General features: G+C 33.7%; 1 protein-coding gene across 2 annotated transcripts in view; it reads left to right on the plus strand.

Moving 5' to 3' along the window:
- LOC105832554 (muscarinic acetylcholine receptor gar-2) overlaps positions 1–10351 on the plus strand; it is a 44224-nt gene extending 33873 nt beyond the window's left edge. Inside the window, exons 3-5 of one of the 2 annotated variants that reach the window (XM_028190523.2) lie at positions 1495–1703; positions 2410–2604; positions 3386–10351. In XM_028190523.2, coding sequence (XP_028046324.1) covers positions 1495–1703; positions 2410–2604; positions 3386–5655 — 2674 coding nt within the window. In that variant the 3' untranslated portion in view covers positions 5656–10351. Of the gene's footprint in view, positions 1–1494; positions 1709–2409; positions 2605–3385 lie in introns of those variants that run through there. The other variant, XM_028190524.2, reaches the window with a different exon arrangement.
- The last annotated feature ends 3786 nt before the right edge of the window (positions 10352–14137 follow it).

Below are 14137 nucleotides of genomic sequence, written 5' to 3' on the forward strand. Positions count from 1 at the left end.
GACGTAACGTGCAGTTGAAAATATTCACTGTCCGCATTGTATGAATCGCGCAAAAAATTACCCGTGCATTGTGTCAACGTGCTCTATGGTGATGTAATGCTTGTCGACGTTGAATGCCGAGAATTTCTTTAGCATTGAAGAAAGCACGAAAATCGAGGGCGTATCACGGGTCATATACTCAAACGGCTTTATCCTTCGTGAGAACTCCGGTGCAGTCGAACTTTAGACGCGATAATCTGTGACTCGTGTTCCCCTCGCTGAAGCGATTCGCTAAGCCGGAGTTAGATTTCTCATTCAGCCTCATAATAGGACATCCGGAACTGCATTGACAATTCATGGATGGAGTGTTTGCATTATTTTAGTATCGGCAATTGTCAAGTTGAATTTTTGCATGCGAGAGATGTACATATATTTATATATTATAAATGTTATGTAATTATATTCGTGTCATACAAAACACTACAAGATAGATTTCTAAGTAATTCTGCGTTTTATAATAGAATATTTCATAAAGAGAGATGATAAAGCAGAACAATGTATTTTAAAAATAAAGAGACACGTATGTAAAGTATTCAGTCGTTCGTTAATATAGATTTTTAATTTTCAATGTTCTTTCAATAGGCGGTTTTTAATTAATTACAAGAGCGTGCGCGAGAGTGAATAAAAGATAATAGCGTGCGATTTGCGGTGCAATATCGATAAGAATAGTTTGATGGCTCTAATTCAAAGCCATTTCAGTCTTTGAATTACGGGAAAGCGAACTATTGCCCGTAATTTCAGATCGTGTGGAGTTCCAATTGGCTACTTGAATGATTTAAAAACGGGTTCGCCCTCTTTAAGGTGTACCCAGTCGCTTTTTGCCCACCGGCGATGAGACCGACGCGGGGGTTGAATGTAGTTCCATTCATGCTTATTTCAAGCTCATTGTGCGCCTGGTGTATTCAGCCTTTGACTCGTTTCTCGTGTCGCCGCTGTAGCGACGCTCCAGAGAGTACGGTCGTGTATGTCGCTGTGTAGAGAATCAGGAAATACCGGTGTCACATTTTCTTCGATGGTAACAAACATGCATCCACAACGAAGGAATAGGAACATTGTGATTCATCGAACTATCGAACTTCCCTTTATGTGTAAAATGTAATTTACACGTGTGGATAGAAATAGCGGTCGCGCACAAATGGAATTAATCCGCGATTTTATCTGCTGCCTGTAATTACGTAAATGCTTAGTGCTTTATTTGGACGCATATCATTAGCCTAGATTTGGTCTACCGTTACAGTGGAGTACGTTAAAAATTTAGAAGTGGTGGTATCTCATGCGAGCGCCATTTCCATAAAAGCTATGGTGTTCGTGTTACTTTATTATAATTAACGAAAAAAAAAAAAATGTTATAATTTTTCATTCACTCTCGCACTGATATTTAGTACAACCTTCCGTTTTTTTCGGATTTTTTACGTTTTACGGTTAATAGTAAAAAAAAATTTCCATTGTTCTTAGGAAGTTGAAGAGACAACGGGAGCGCCTATGTCGATTCGTATATAACAAAATTTTGACATCAGAATGTACCCAGCTAAATGGAACATGGCCTGACCCGGATGACCCGCGCTGGAACAGCGGTGAATACGCGGAACTTCTACCCGACTGGTTCCCGACAAATGCGACGAATACCTCAACTTTTGGAAACGCATCAACCTCGCCAACGTCGGGTAATGTAATTAAGCCGTACAATCATATGACTTGCCAGGCTAATATAAGTATGTTTATAACATTACTGTTAAACCTAATAATTGATTAAACTCTTTGTTACATAAAAACATTTTATTTTTAACAGAAGAACTGTTTAGTTGAGACATTTTTTAACAATCAAACTTTTTTATATAACAAAAAATTTAGTTGTTTCTGCAAAATATGTATAAATAAAAAATATTTATTTATATTATAGTAAATAGTTTTTGTTTAGTATATTTTGACAAAATTATTTGTTTTTACGATAAAATTATTTTTCAAGTGTAACTTAAGATATTATTTCTGCAGGTATAATTTAGTTTACGATTGCGTTTCAAGTTGTATTAGCCCGCGGTTAGAATTGAAAAATGTATTTAATTATTCTTATAGAAATGAATTAATAGAATTGAATTTATAGAATTGAAAAATGTCTTTAACTATTCTTATAGAAATATTACATATAAATATTTGCTTGAAAAGTATCACTTTTTCTTATATTTTATGTGTTACCTATAGGTTTAATATTCAACATATTATTACGCAACTGTTCTTCGTGTCTCCAAAATACATCCTAATTTTTTAAATCTAAATACATTATTAAATTCATTAATATGAGGCTGTTGCATTATAGACGTCTGTTATGTCATATGTGTCATTAGCTGATAAAGCTTTACGTCTACTAAACAGATGAATCTCTCGTGCCCGTTTTGCCACCATTTACGCTCTGGCAGACCGTACTGATTGCTATCTGCCTGGCGATATGCATACTGCTAACTATCGGCGGTAACATCCTCGTTCTTCTGGCATTCATCGTAGATAGAGCCATCAGGCAACCGAGCAACTATTTCATCGCATCATTAGCTGCCACTGATATGCTTATTGGTAAGTTCTACAAAATATTTCCGTATTTTTGCCTTTATAGTAAACATTCCATGAAAATGATATATTGTGTAATTTAGATCTTTTTAAAAATTTCTTCTAAAAATCATACCGTACGACACTTTGCGTCAAGAGCGATAAAAAAAAAATGTTTCAAGGATTTGATTAATATTTTTATACACTTATATTTTTATATAGAAATTTTTGGAAGTTATCAATTTTACAATTTTATAATTTATAAATTACAATGATTTAATAATTTTGTAACTTTTAATATCAATAATTAATTTTTCCAAAAATCTGTCGATAATTTTAAGATTTATATTTTACTAAACATATATGTCTTTAATTTAAATGACAGGTAATTTAACATAACATACTACATATTTTAAATAATAATAGAATATATGAACATCGGTGAGAAAAAATTATATTTTTACATTAAAATGTTAAAATTTTCATTAATTTTGTTCATTACGTTATCCGCATTTAATTTTAAATTTAAAATGCGGTTTGCAGTACGCTGCGTTTTGATTCGCTTTGGTAGAATATTTGAAGTAGAATATTTGGTAGAATAGCTTTACAATTATTTAAAGCAATAGTATTTTTAATGCAAATCTATCAGTTACGAACGGATCCCAATGTATGCCCCCATTGTGTTGATAATCATACAGATGTGTAATTTGGTTATCATGAAGTCTGTCTGAATGCAGTATACAAGTAATCAGATACACGTGACAACTGAAACTATATACTGACAAGTAACGACGTAATTATTGTGCAGGCACCGTGTCGATGCCGTTCTACACAGTCTACGTGTTAATGGGGTATTGGAATCTGGGACCTCTCCTCTGCGATCTATGGCTGTCAGTAGACTATACGGTATGCCTTGTGTCCCAGTACACCGTTCTCCTGATCACGATCGATCGTTTCTGCTCGGTGAAGATAGCCGCGCAGTATCGCGGCTGGCGGACGAAGCAACGCGTAATCTGGATGGTGACCATCACCTGGATCATACCGGCGCTACTGTTTTTCATCAGCATCTTCGGCTGGGAGCATTTCATCGGTTACAGAGACCTACAACCAGGCCAGTGCGCGGTACAGTTCCTCAAGGATCCGGTATTCAATACCGCGCTCATAATAGGATATTATTGGACGACGCTGATCGTTCTGTTCATCCTTTACGGCGGCATATACAAAACCGCCTATGACATGCAAAAGAAAAGCGAGGCTAAGCAGCGCAAGATGCAATCGATGGTCGCGCTGAGCGCCGGCGCGATGTCCGGTATGGCCGGCCGTGCCGCCGGTATAGGTATTTCTAAGACACAGAGCACCTTGCTGAGCCAGGATAAACCGAAGATCGGAGTGACTATGATGGATGACAGTGTTACCAGCGGGGATGCAGTGACCACGCAGAAAACGGCCACGAAGACCGGTGATGGCACGACGGCGTCGGATTCCGTAAACAAGAATATCACCGCGAATATCACAGTCGCGGAAACTGAGAAGTCTGAACGTTCTAGCAGTCCTATCTTCGACTCCGACGAAGAGAGCACCACTGGTCCGGTGCAACAGGCCAATGCTGTCAGAAAGCGATCCTCGCTGGCAGGTCTGGTAGCGCAATCCGGCGCTCTTCAGGTATTCGCCACCAACGGGCGCTTGAACGGCATCGTGCCGCTCAAGGTCGAGCTGAGTGTGCCAACGAGGAAACTATTGCCGACGAGTCCTACGCGCGACACGGCGACGCAAAAAGCTCAAACACTGCCGAAGATACAGGAGCTCAGTCTTCTGGACACCGACAATCCCGTCGAGCCTGACAAGTCCAGCAGCCGGACGTTGACGCCAGAGCAATCCTTGAAATCGAACGACGCCGACGGCAATCAGCAATCGATTGCCTCGGTCGAGGTGACGTCGCCCGCTCAACTTAAGCGAGCGTCGATCAATAGCAGTCAACAGAACATCATACCGCCGCCCATGCAGTTCCAGAGCAGCCCGCCGATATCGGACAGCCCGACGACGTCCTCGTCGACCGACAGGCCCAGATCGTTGGTCGTGCGCGCTCACGGTCACGGCACTTACGACATCCTCACCGGTCTGGATGGCGGCGATTTGCGGTACATGGACGAAAGCTCCATCATCGTCCCCAGTCCTTCTTACGAGAGTCCACCGTCTTCCTTCTCCTGCAGTCTGGCAAATCCACTGTCGACGGCACCCCCGTCCCCCATTTTAGGTAGCACCGTGACGGCGGGCACAAACACCCGTCTGCTACAAGCCGCTCTTATCAGGGCGACGGCGCAGCAGGCTGGTACCAGTCAGCTCGCACAAATCGCACAGAGCAAGCAACATCAGCATCATCCTGCGATGTCCAACGCATCGAGTCAAACGCACCCGCCGCGCGTATTTATCACACATCAGACGAACGTCGCGTCGCAGACATCGCCCACCGTCAGCAAGGTACACACGGAGGTCTCCGTCAATGCCGACGGAACGAAGCGTAAGCCGGTGACGACGGTGGTCACAACCACTGCTGCTATGCCAATAGAATCGTCTACCAGCACGACGGATCAGCCAACCAAGGCGAGCAGCAATCTGCCGCAGAACTCGTCGTCCAGCAGCATAATACCGCTTGCCACCAATAGCCAGGAAGCGAGGAATCAGTCGAAAAAGAAGAAGGAAACGTCGGATGGAGAGCAGAGCGGCTCCAGGCGCGACTTCGTCAAGTCTATCGGGAAACGATTGAAGGCCAAAACGCAGAAGAAAGACCTCACGGTAGGTCGGCAAAAATCACGAACGGAAAATAGGGCGCGTAAGGCCTTTCGCACGATATCTTTCATCCTTGGGGCGTTCGTCGCTTGCTGGACACCTTATCACGTGTTAGCACTGGTCGAGGGATTCTGCGCGAATCCACCGTGCACGAACGAGCATCTCTTCATGTTCTCATACTTTCTGTGCTACGCTAACAGCCCTATGAATCCTTTCTGCTATGCTCTGGCGAATCAGCAGTTTAAGAAGACCTTCACGAGGATACTGAGGGGTGATTTTCATATGACATAAAGTACCACGGATCATTCAACGGAATATCATTTTGATAACGTAGCTAACGTAAGCGACACAAACTGTTTCCTTTCTTTCGTTTCTTTTTCTTTTTACGAAGAAGATGGCCTTCCATATTTAATATACCGAATTACACTCACTTATCGTAACTGTGGTGAACTCGGACAATAATAAAATGAGAATAATATTTTAAGACTCGCCGGCGAAGTCAGGTGTTACGCGCCTTTTGTACATAATACGCACTCGAGCCAATCGAAAGTCATTATACTCATATTGTACATACGCTGTACACACATGTGTGAATATTTGTTAATGTTATGTGACCAGGACGCGCGCGTATAACAGGTGTATGTACACGTAGTATTAGGCAATTAAATGTGTACTGTAATAATAAACACTTTGCTGAACCGGAGATGCATTCCTAATAACTTGCGGTTCATGGTCCATATCGTAGCGAGAGCTTGTGGGATTTAACGCTGCGTGGGGAACGCGCGCGTTATGGTTAAAGTAGTAATTACGTAATTTAGTAGTAAGTACTTAATGTAAGCCGAACGAAGGTACATCGTTCATCACGAAAGACGAAAAGTGAAAATATTAATTTATATAAGACATTGATATCCGGCTGTATATTATAAAACGTCGATCGCGTTTCAAATAAAGGACCATCTCCTCTTAATGTAAGCAGTAATCGTGGAGCGTTTTCGTGTTGCATTATTAATTCCTGGCGTATTAAAAATATTTTATAGGTTATTTGACGTATTATTTCTTTTTTTTTTATTTTTACAAACAACGAATCAGCTTGAGGTAGCTCGCCTTCATAGAAGTACCGGAAAATTGACGATCTTCTTACGGCTCTCTCGATTGTGAATCGGAATATACACTGCCTTGAGATGGCCTAATGTGCAGGCCTTTTCTCTTCGAAACAACGTTGTCTTTGTGACAACTGGTACTCTTCTTACAAACGAGCTTCCATCAATGTCTGATTAACGTTATATTTGCATTTATAATGACACGCAAAGAATATTTTATTTTAATACGTATTTGAAATTAATTATTTAGCTAATAATTTAATTATCTATTTTTGTTCAAATAATTGTTTCTTACTTTGCTAAAAGCCTGGATATTTTTATTATTAGTATTAACGTTTCAAAATATTTTAGATACATATATATACATTTATAATTTATATACTTTAATAAAAGAGATGTGCGTATGTAATAATTATTGTGACACAGATGCGAATAGGTATTTGAAGTAACTAGCAGACTGTGATTATAATTCATGACATCACGAAGCTTCGTTTCAGTATTACTTGCCTTTAAAAATATTTTTTCTTGTAATATAAGACGCCTAATTTTGTAAATCCATTTTTTATCAAATACATGTGTATCTCGCGATTACTGCAAAAAGAAAAATTCAAATGGATACAAGTAATTGTTTACTTGTAATAAGTAATTCATATCGACATATCCCGTTATATTTTAATAACATTTATAAAAGCATCATCTCTGTTATCATTGTTCACGGATAAATCAAATACACATTCACATACACAGGCAATTGCAGGAAATCAAAATTATAATTCCTATTAATTAGGAGAACTAATTTACCCAAAACGTGTATAATTATACCAATTGAAGATAGCTTCAATGCTTGTGGTATACAAGAGATAAATAGTTAAATTAATTAGTAATTAAAGAAGTGAAAGATTTACATTTTTATATTTATATTATAAAAGAATTACATATATTCCGAAAGAAATTATATCATTTCAAATTATTATTTATGTCATCATTTTACACACACACACAAACACACACACACAATCAATACATAATCAATGATATTTATATACAATAAATTAATCAAACCATCAATCAAACATTAAAATTGTTAAATATAAGAACTTACTTTCTTCATCGAATTACTTTTTAGTTGTAATCAGTGCATATTTAAAAAAAGACAATATATATTCAATTCAATATCATCAATATATCTTAGAAGCTTAAGAACAACTCTTAATTAGATGTTACTTAAATAAAATTCTGGAACTTTGCCAGTCTAAATAATTAACTTTTAGAATTACGGACTTGTTATATGCTACGAAATTATAGACGGACAGAAAAGGTGCTTAATTAAATGAATTCATGTCAGAACCATGACCCTCAAGTAAGACACATGTTTTTTCTACCTGTTATTTTTTTCTACATTTTTAAAATTTTTATTTCTATATTTATGTAGCATAAAATTAGAACGTCCAATAAACAAATAAATCGTTTTTAGTTGCCGATTAATTAGAAGTAGCAATTTTTTTATTGTATCATAGATTTTATTACATAATTTTCTACCTTTATATACTTTGATACATATACGATTGCTTCGCTGGTATAAATTTCATCTGATAATTCCGCTGTAACATTTTATCGCTAGAAATGCGTCATGTTCTTCCACAGAAAGTACAGAATGTCCCAAGAAATAAAATAAAAATTTATTGAAATCGCCAGAGGGGCATTTTGGCACTTTGGATATCTTCCGAAATTCACTGCCAATAGCGAGAATTATCCTGTTTCTTCATTATTATGCTAAATATATCCATCAGTTATATACGTTTTAGATGTTAAGATCATCTTGACATCAAATATGACAGACCTAATTGTCCCGTTTATCCGCGGGAACATTAATAGAGAGTTTCAATTCGATTTGAGCTTCTCTGCTCCTGCATAAATTATTTATTCGTAAATGCATAAGTTACGATTAATTTATATCTTTAATCGTAAGTTTACGACGCTTGAATAAATTAGTGATGTTTTGGATTATTGCTTTTCTAGCCTTAAAGAATTTCGAGATATGCTCTTCTCTTGCGTTGCATATGCAAGGATAGAACGATACGCGAAAACAATTTCATGTTAAAAAGAATGCGAGGAAAGATTGTTGACATAATAATCAATAACGAAAAAGGAAAACGTTCCGCTTCTGTGTCTTGGCTATTTAGAACGTAATATGTTGAGGTATATAATGTTGGCGTCGTTATGAGTAGTAATAGGATGTAGCGTAAAATGATTACACTGTGCTTCGTCAACAAAAAATTCAACTTACATCAGAATATTTCTGTGAACGCTGAATTCTTCGATACGATCGATGCGACATAACGATCGGTGTAAACAACATTCCGCTTAACAAGACTTAAATTCAAAGATCAGCTTAACTGATCGAAAAGGAAACGATACGTCGCAGATTTAAACTCGTAATAAATTTCTCTCTGTATGATATGTATTCTATATTTAAATATTTGATAAGTATGCGGGCACAAGTAGTAACGGTGCGCTTATTGTACAGAGATAACAGACTTTATAGAAAAAAAAAAACTTATTAAGCGCCATGTAGCGTGTATACAAATATGCATATATATGTAGCGTGATGATGGGTAGGCAGTAAAGCCTATCCATCTAAGCAGCTGCTTAGCGCTAAAAAGGGGAAGAAAACTGGTAGACGGTGCAATATCTAGCAAATAAATATAATTAACCCTAGGCAATAGCATGATTAAAAGAAGCGCAGGTAATAAAAATAGCCGCGTATGGAGCCTATAAGAGACCGCATATAAAACGTATTGTCTAGATCAGCGATCGTGGAGAAAGTATATATTTGCGCATTATATTTCCCTCCCAACAGTCATGCTTTTATTATAGATTACTCGTTGTAGGTCCGTGAAACAGATGATCATCCAAATTATGCGCGACAGGTTGGAAAATGTGTATATGATTAATGTATATTTTATGCTCGATCAATTTCAATTTAATTCTATCGTGGAAAATTTAAATAGCAAATTCTTCGTCTGTAAACAATACGCATAAGGGGAATAGGTTCTGTCATATGATTTGCTGTTATTTACTTGTACGGATTCTATGAAAATGTGCCTCGAATTCTTTGCACGTTTTGTGAAAATAATTGCTGTTGAAATTAAAATTGGATGTACGCAGGCATGTGAATATTAAACAAAAAAAAATAATACAATTAAAGAGAATTACTTTTTAAAAATACATATTTCCAATATCTTATAATTCGTGCTTTTATAACGTGCATGCCAGGTAAAAAATTAATTATGTAATATTATTTTAAATATTTTACAAACACAGAAACAACGTGAGATTAAATTGAAAATGTAATTGCTATTAAATCATAGACAATATATCCTATTCTGATCATCTTGATTTTAAAAATCCTCAATAGTATTCCTTTTATTCTCCTTTGTACATTTTTCTTTTTACTTACTTTGTTATCTTCTACCATTTATCTTACTTCTTATAGGTATATAGATTATGAACAGTATAATGTACGTTATGTGATAATTATACAAATGCATTATGATCTACTACTCTTAGAATAATGCAGTTGGTTCTGATTATGAGTATATGATCGATATTTAGAAAATATATTTGCCATGCGTAACGTCAAATGTCTACCGCAAATTGGCAATTTAAATTAATGTATATGTGAATAAACTAAGGTTCGAATGCAATTGTGACATAGATGTTATTAAGAGTAGCAATCAATTTTTATTTATATTACATCTCCATGCAAGCTATGCACGAAAGTGCATATGTATACATAATGCGCGTCCTGAAGTATAAATAATATTTAATTGCTGAATTGTAAAAATAAATATAATAAAGTAAAACAATGCAATGTGATAGGAAAATAATATCTCTTCCTTTCATGTTGATTTTGTACGTTGATTTTGTACGTTGTGTATATGTGTCTGATACAAATCCTACTTACATATTGACATTTATAAGGTAAGTGTGAAAAAACTCACAAGATTAATATTTGATATTTTAATAAAGCAATAAAAGACCTAAAATATATAAAGATATTAGTAATATAACAATAAAATTTGATTAATTCTGTTAAAATAGGTAAGCGTTTAAAATTTAAAAATTGTCATACATGATGTTATATTGTACAAAATAATGCTTTCGAGATATTTGAATTTTATTTATAGTCTTAATCAAAAGATAATAAATCTATAAAGTACTAGAGATATAATAGTTGTTTATGTATAATAAGATTTCTGTGATTTTAAATATAAACAAAAATGGTAAAAGTGGTGACATCTAATAGAAGCTGTATTAACCTGTATATACATACATTTAAAACATTTATTTATAAATTTAAATAACTTAATAATGTTTAAAAAAATTACATGGAAACTTGTTTTGTGACGTGCACAATAGGAATAACATATATATAGAATAGCGATGGCATAGGTATTTATCTAGAAACGAGGATGTTATTGACCGACTGACTATCCGATACCGCTGAGTGGTATCCTATTCCTCCTGACGATTGAAATCTGTGTTGGATTTCCCGAGAATCATATCAAGTTTCAATTGCTAGTACAGTTAACAGACAAAGGTAAATCAATCAAAATTGTCAAATCAATAAAAAATGTTTAAATTTATTTTTCGCTTTTTTATATTATTTGTAAAAATAAATTTTTACATAAAAATATACGTCTAAACTTTTATTCTTAATGCTGTCTGTTTCTATTTTCAATTCTATTCTTAATTTTATATGGAGACAAAATAATTGTAATAATTCTAAATTTGTAAAGACATTATACCACAGTCATTAAAACAAGATTTTCTCAACAGATGATAACATGTTTAGTCAATAACGTAGTTAGAGAGATATTAATAATTATTAAAATTTTAAAAAATTATTAAATCTTTTCATACATTAAAGGTTAATAAGATTTGATATGTACGTGCACACACACACACACACACACACAACACACACACACACACACACACACACACACACACATAATAAAGTAGGTGTGTTAAAATTACCGTATAGATTATACTTAAATATTATAATTATCATGTTGCAGTAAATTTAAAAATATAATTTTTTAAATATATTTTAATAATTTAAATTCAGTTGATAACTGTAATGGAATTAGCTTAGAGAATCTATATTGATCGAATGTTTTAATGAAAAATATTCAGTTCTTATTGATTTTTTTTAATAAGTAAATGTTTATTAATTAGTATATGTTTTTATTATTGAAATATAATAGATGACTCAAATAAATTTTTAACACACCTACTTTATTATTTTAGCATATGTGTGTGTGTGTGTGTGTGTGTGTGTGTGTGCACGTACATATCAAATCTTAAACCTTTAATTAACTAATTATAGAATATTTAAAAAATAAGTTATTTAATTTAATAAATAATTTATAATATGCAGTTTTCTGTATATATATATATACACAGAAGTTTATTTTAAATAAATATTACATGTTTTAAACAAATAATAAGTGTATTTTAATATTGTCATCAAGAAAATTTTTATAAAAATAACCATTACTTAAACAAGAAGAAAATTAAAATTGAATAATCACACTCTTTAGCACTTGAATTTTTTTACGTGAAAATTTTGTATTAATAAATCTTAATGAATATATTATCAATTACATTTTAAATAATATTATTTTGAATACAAAGTTCCTTGACATTAATTAAATAAATTATAAGGCAGCTTTTATAACAAATTATGACATTTGTATGTGAAGGTTCGTGACTCGAATCAGTGGCAAATAATTTAATTAAATGCTAGTTTAATTATATACTAGTGAAGGTCGTGCTACGAGTAGTTAGTAGATGAATAGAAACCTCAAGACGGGGAAAACAGGACATGGAAAGGATCGAATTCCGATTTTCAAGTAAAATCCCATGTGAAATTATTGCAAATGTCCAGGTACATATACTTTAGTACCTCTGTTGCAAGTTACATCGTAAAAATTGTTACTATTAAAAATTTGAAATTAATTGTAAACAATTTTTTATTCTAAGCATGAGATAACAAGATAAATAATTAAATATATTTTTTAGATTGTTTAAAATTAATTTTAACTTATCAAAATTTATTTTTAATTCTGCATTTTTTTTTTATACATCCACAGTATTGTGTGGTGTGTGTGTGTGTGTGGGTGTGTGTTGTGTGGTTTGTGTAGAGAGAGAGAGGAGAGAGAGAGACAATGATAAATAATAATGTTAATAATATAAAATAGCTAAACTGACTTTAATAATGTTATCATTTTAAAATACATTATAAAAGAGCAATTCCAAAGTACTCTTTACATTTCAAAGTATTATAGTAAAGTTTAAGCTCGCTTCCTAAGAGTAATCTTGGATTATACTTGTATTTAATCTAAGCTTGAACTCTTGTTCTAACTTCGCTTGAGTACACGTTAAGAGCACGTTTTCATGGACAATTTTGTTTGATTATAATTATATACTCCAAAGAATTTCTTTTTGGTGTAATCAGAAAAAATTTTTTAATTAAATAATATCTACTATTAAAAAATACTAATTGTATAGAAATTTTTAAAATATGTATAATTTGTTTAAGTAACTTTAAAATAACTTTTTATTGAAAACTAACTACGTGGCAGGATAGATACCCAAAAGTCATTTACATAAACAAATAAGTTGTTTTTATTTTGAATCATATTAGTCACCGAAATTTATATTTGTTTCTGTTTCGTTTTCTTTGTGGCAACAAATTATTCTTAAACAAGTGTATATTTTTTATAAAAATAATAATAGTATTTTTGGATATCCATTACTTTGTGTTTTCAAAAGTAAATTCGAAATTAATTAATCCTGAAAATAAATTTTTCTGTCGTTCCTGTCTCATAGCTTATACCTTACTTTGTATGCCAAACAGACCCGTGCGAAATATTTCAGGCGTTATATATTCAGCTTTGAAAAACGCCAATATTTTGTCGCAACCTATCCTTCCAACAAATATCGTATCCGTCTATTCTCTGAAAGAGTTTCCTTTCGAATAGTAATAATGATAATAAGGACACACACACACATACACGCGCACACACACACCAATGCACATTCAAATATCGTTGCGCGCGTGCGCGTGTGTCAAACTATTTTGTTCTTTTAACGTGCAAGAACGAACTTATAAAAAAATACGTGTCTTTTATTTTGTATTCTCTATATTCAAAACTTGTTAAAATATTTTGTTGTTTTCCCTCGTTGTAACATTTTATGTTATAAAATGGTAACATTTAATTAATTAATTGATTAATTATACAAATTTTTAAAAATACTTTATTACTTTAAAAAATTTTTAATACAAATTTCTTAAAATAAAAAAAAAACTTAATTGTTTCCTTCTATAAAGTCTAATTGTATCAGATTAGGGCTGCGTTCCGTTTCACGCATGATGCACATAATGTATTGTTCATCTTTGTTTAACGTCAGACAAACAACAAAAATGAACGATGCATTATGCGCATTATGCGTGAAACGGAACGCAGCTTAGAATAATTGTCTTGTTCTGCGTGCAGAAATTTTTAAGATAATTGTATGAGCAAAATTTTGGTTTATTTTTTTGGAAGCAAATTACAAAATGGAATTTACTGGAGTATTATGTGTTAAGAAAAATATTATTT

The sequence above is a fragment of the Monomorium pharaonis genome, chromosome 6 (assembly GCF_013373865.1).
Source record: "Monomorium pharaonis isolate MP-MQ-018 chromosome 6, ASM1337386v2, whole genome shotgun sequence".
Taxonomy (NCBI): Eukaryota; Metazoa; Arthropoda; class Insecta; order Hymenoptera; family Formicidae; genus Monomorium; species Monomorium pharaonis.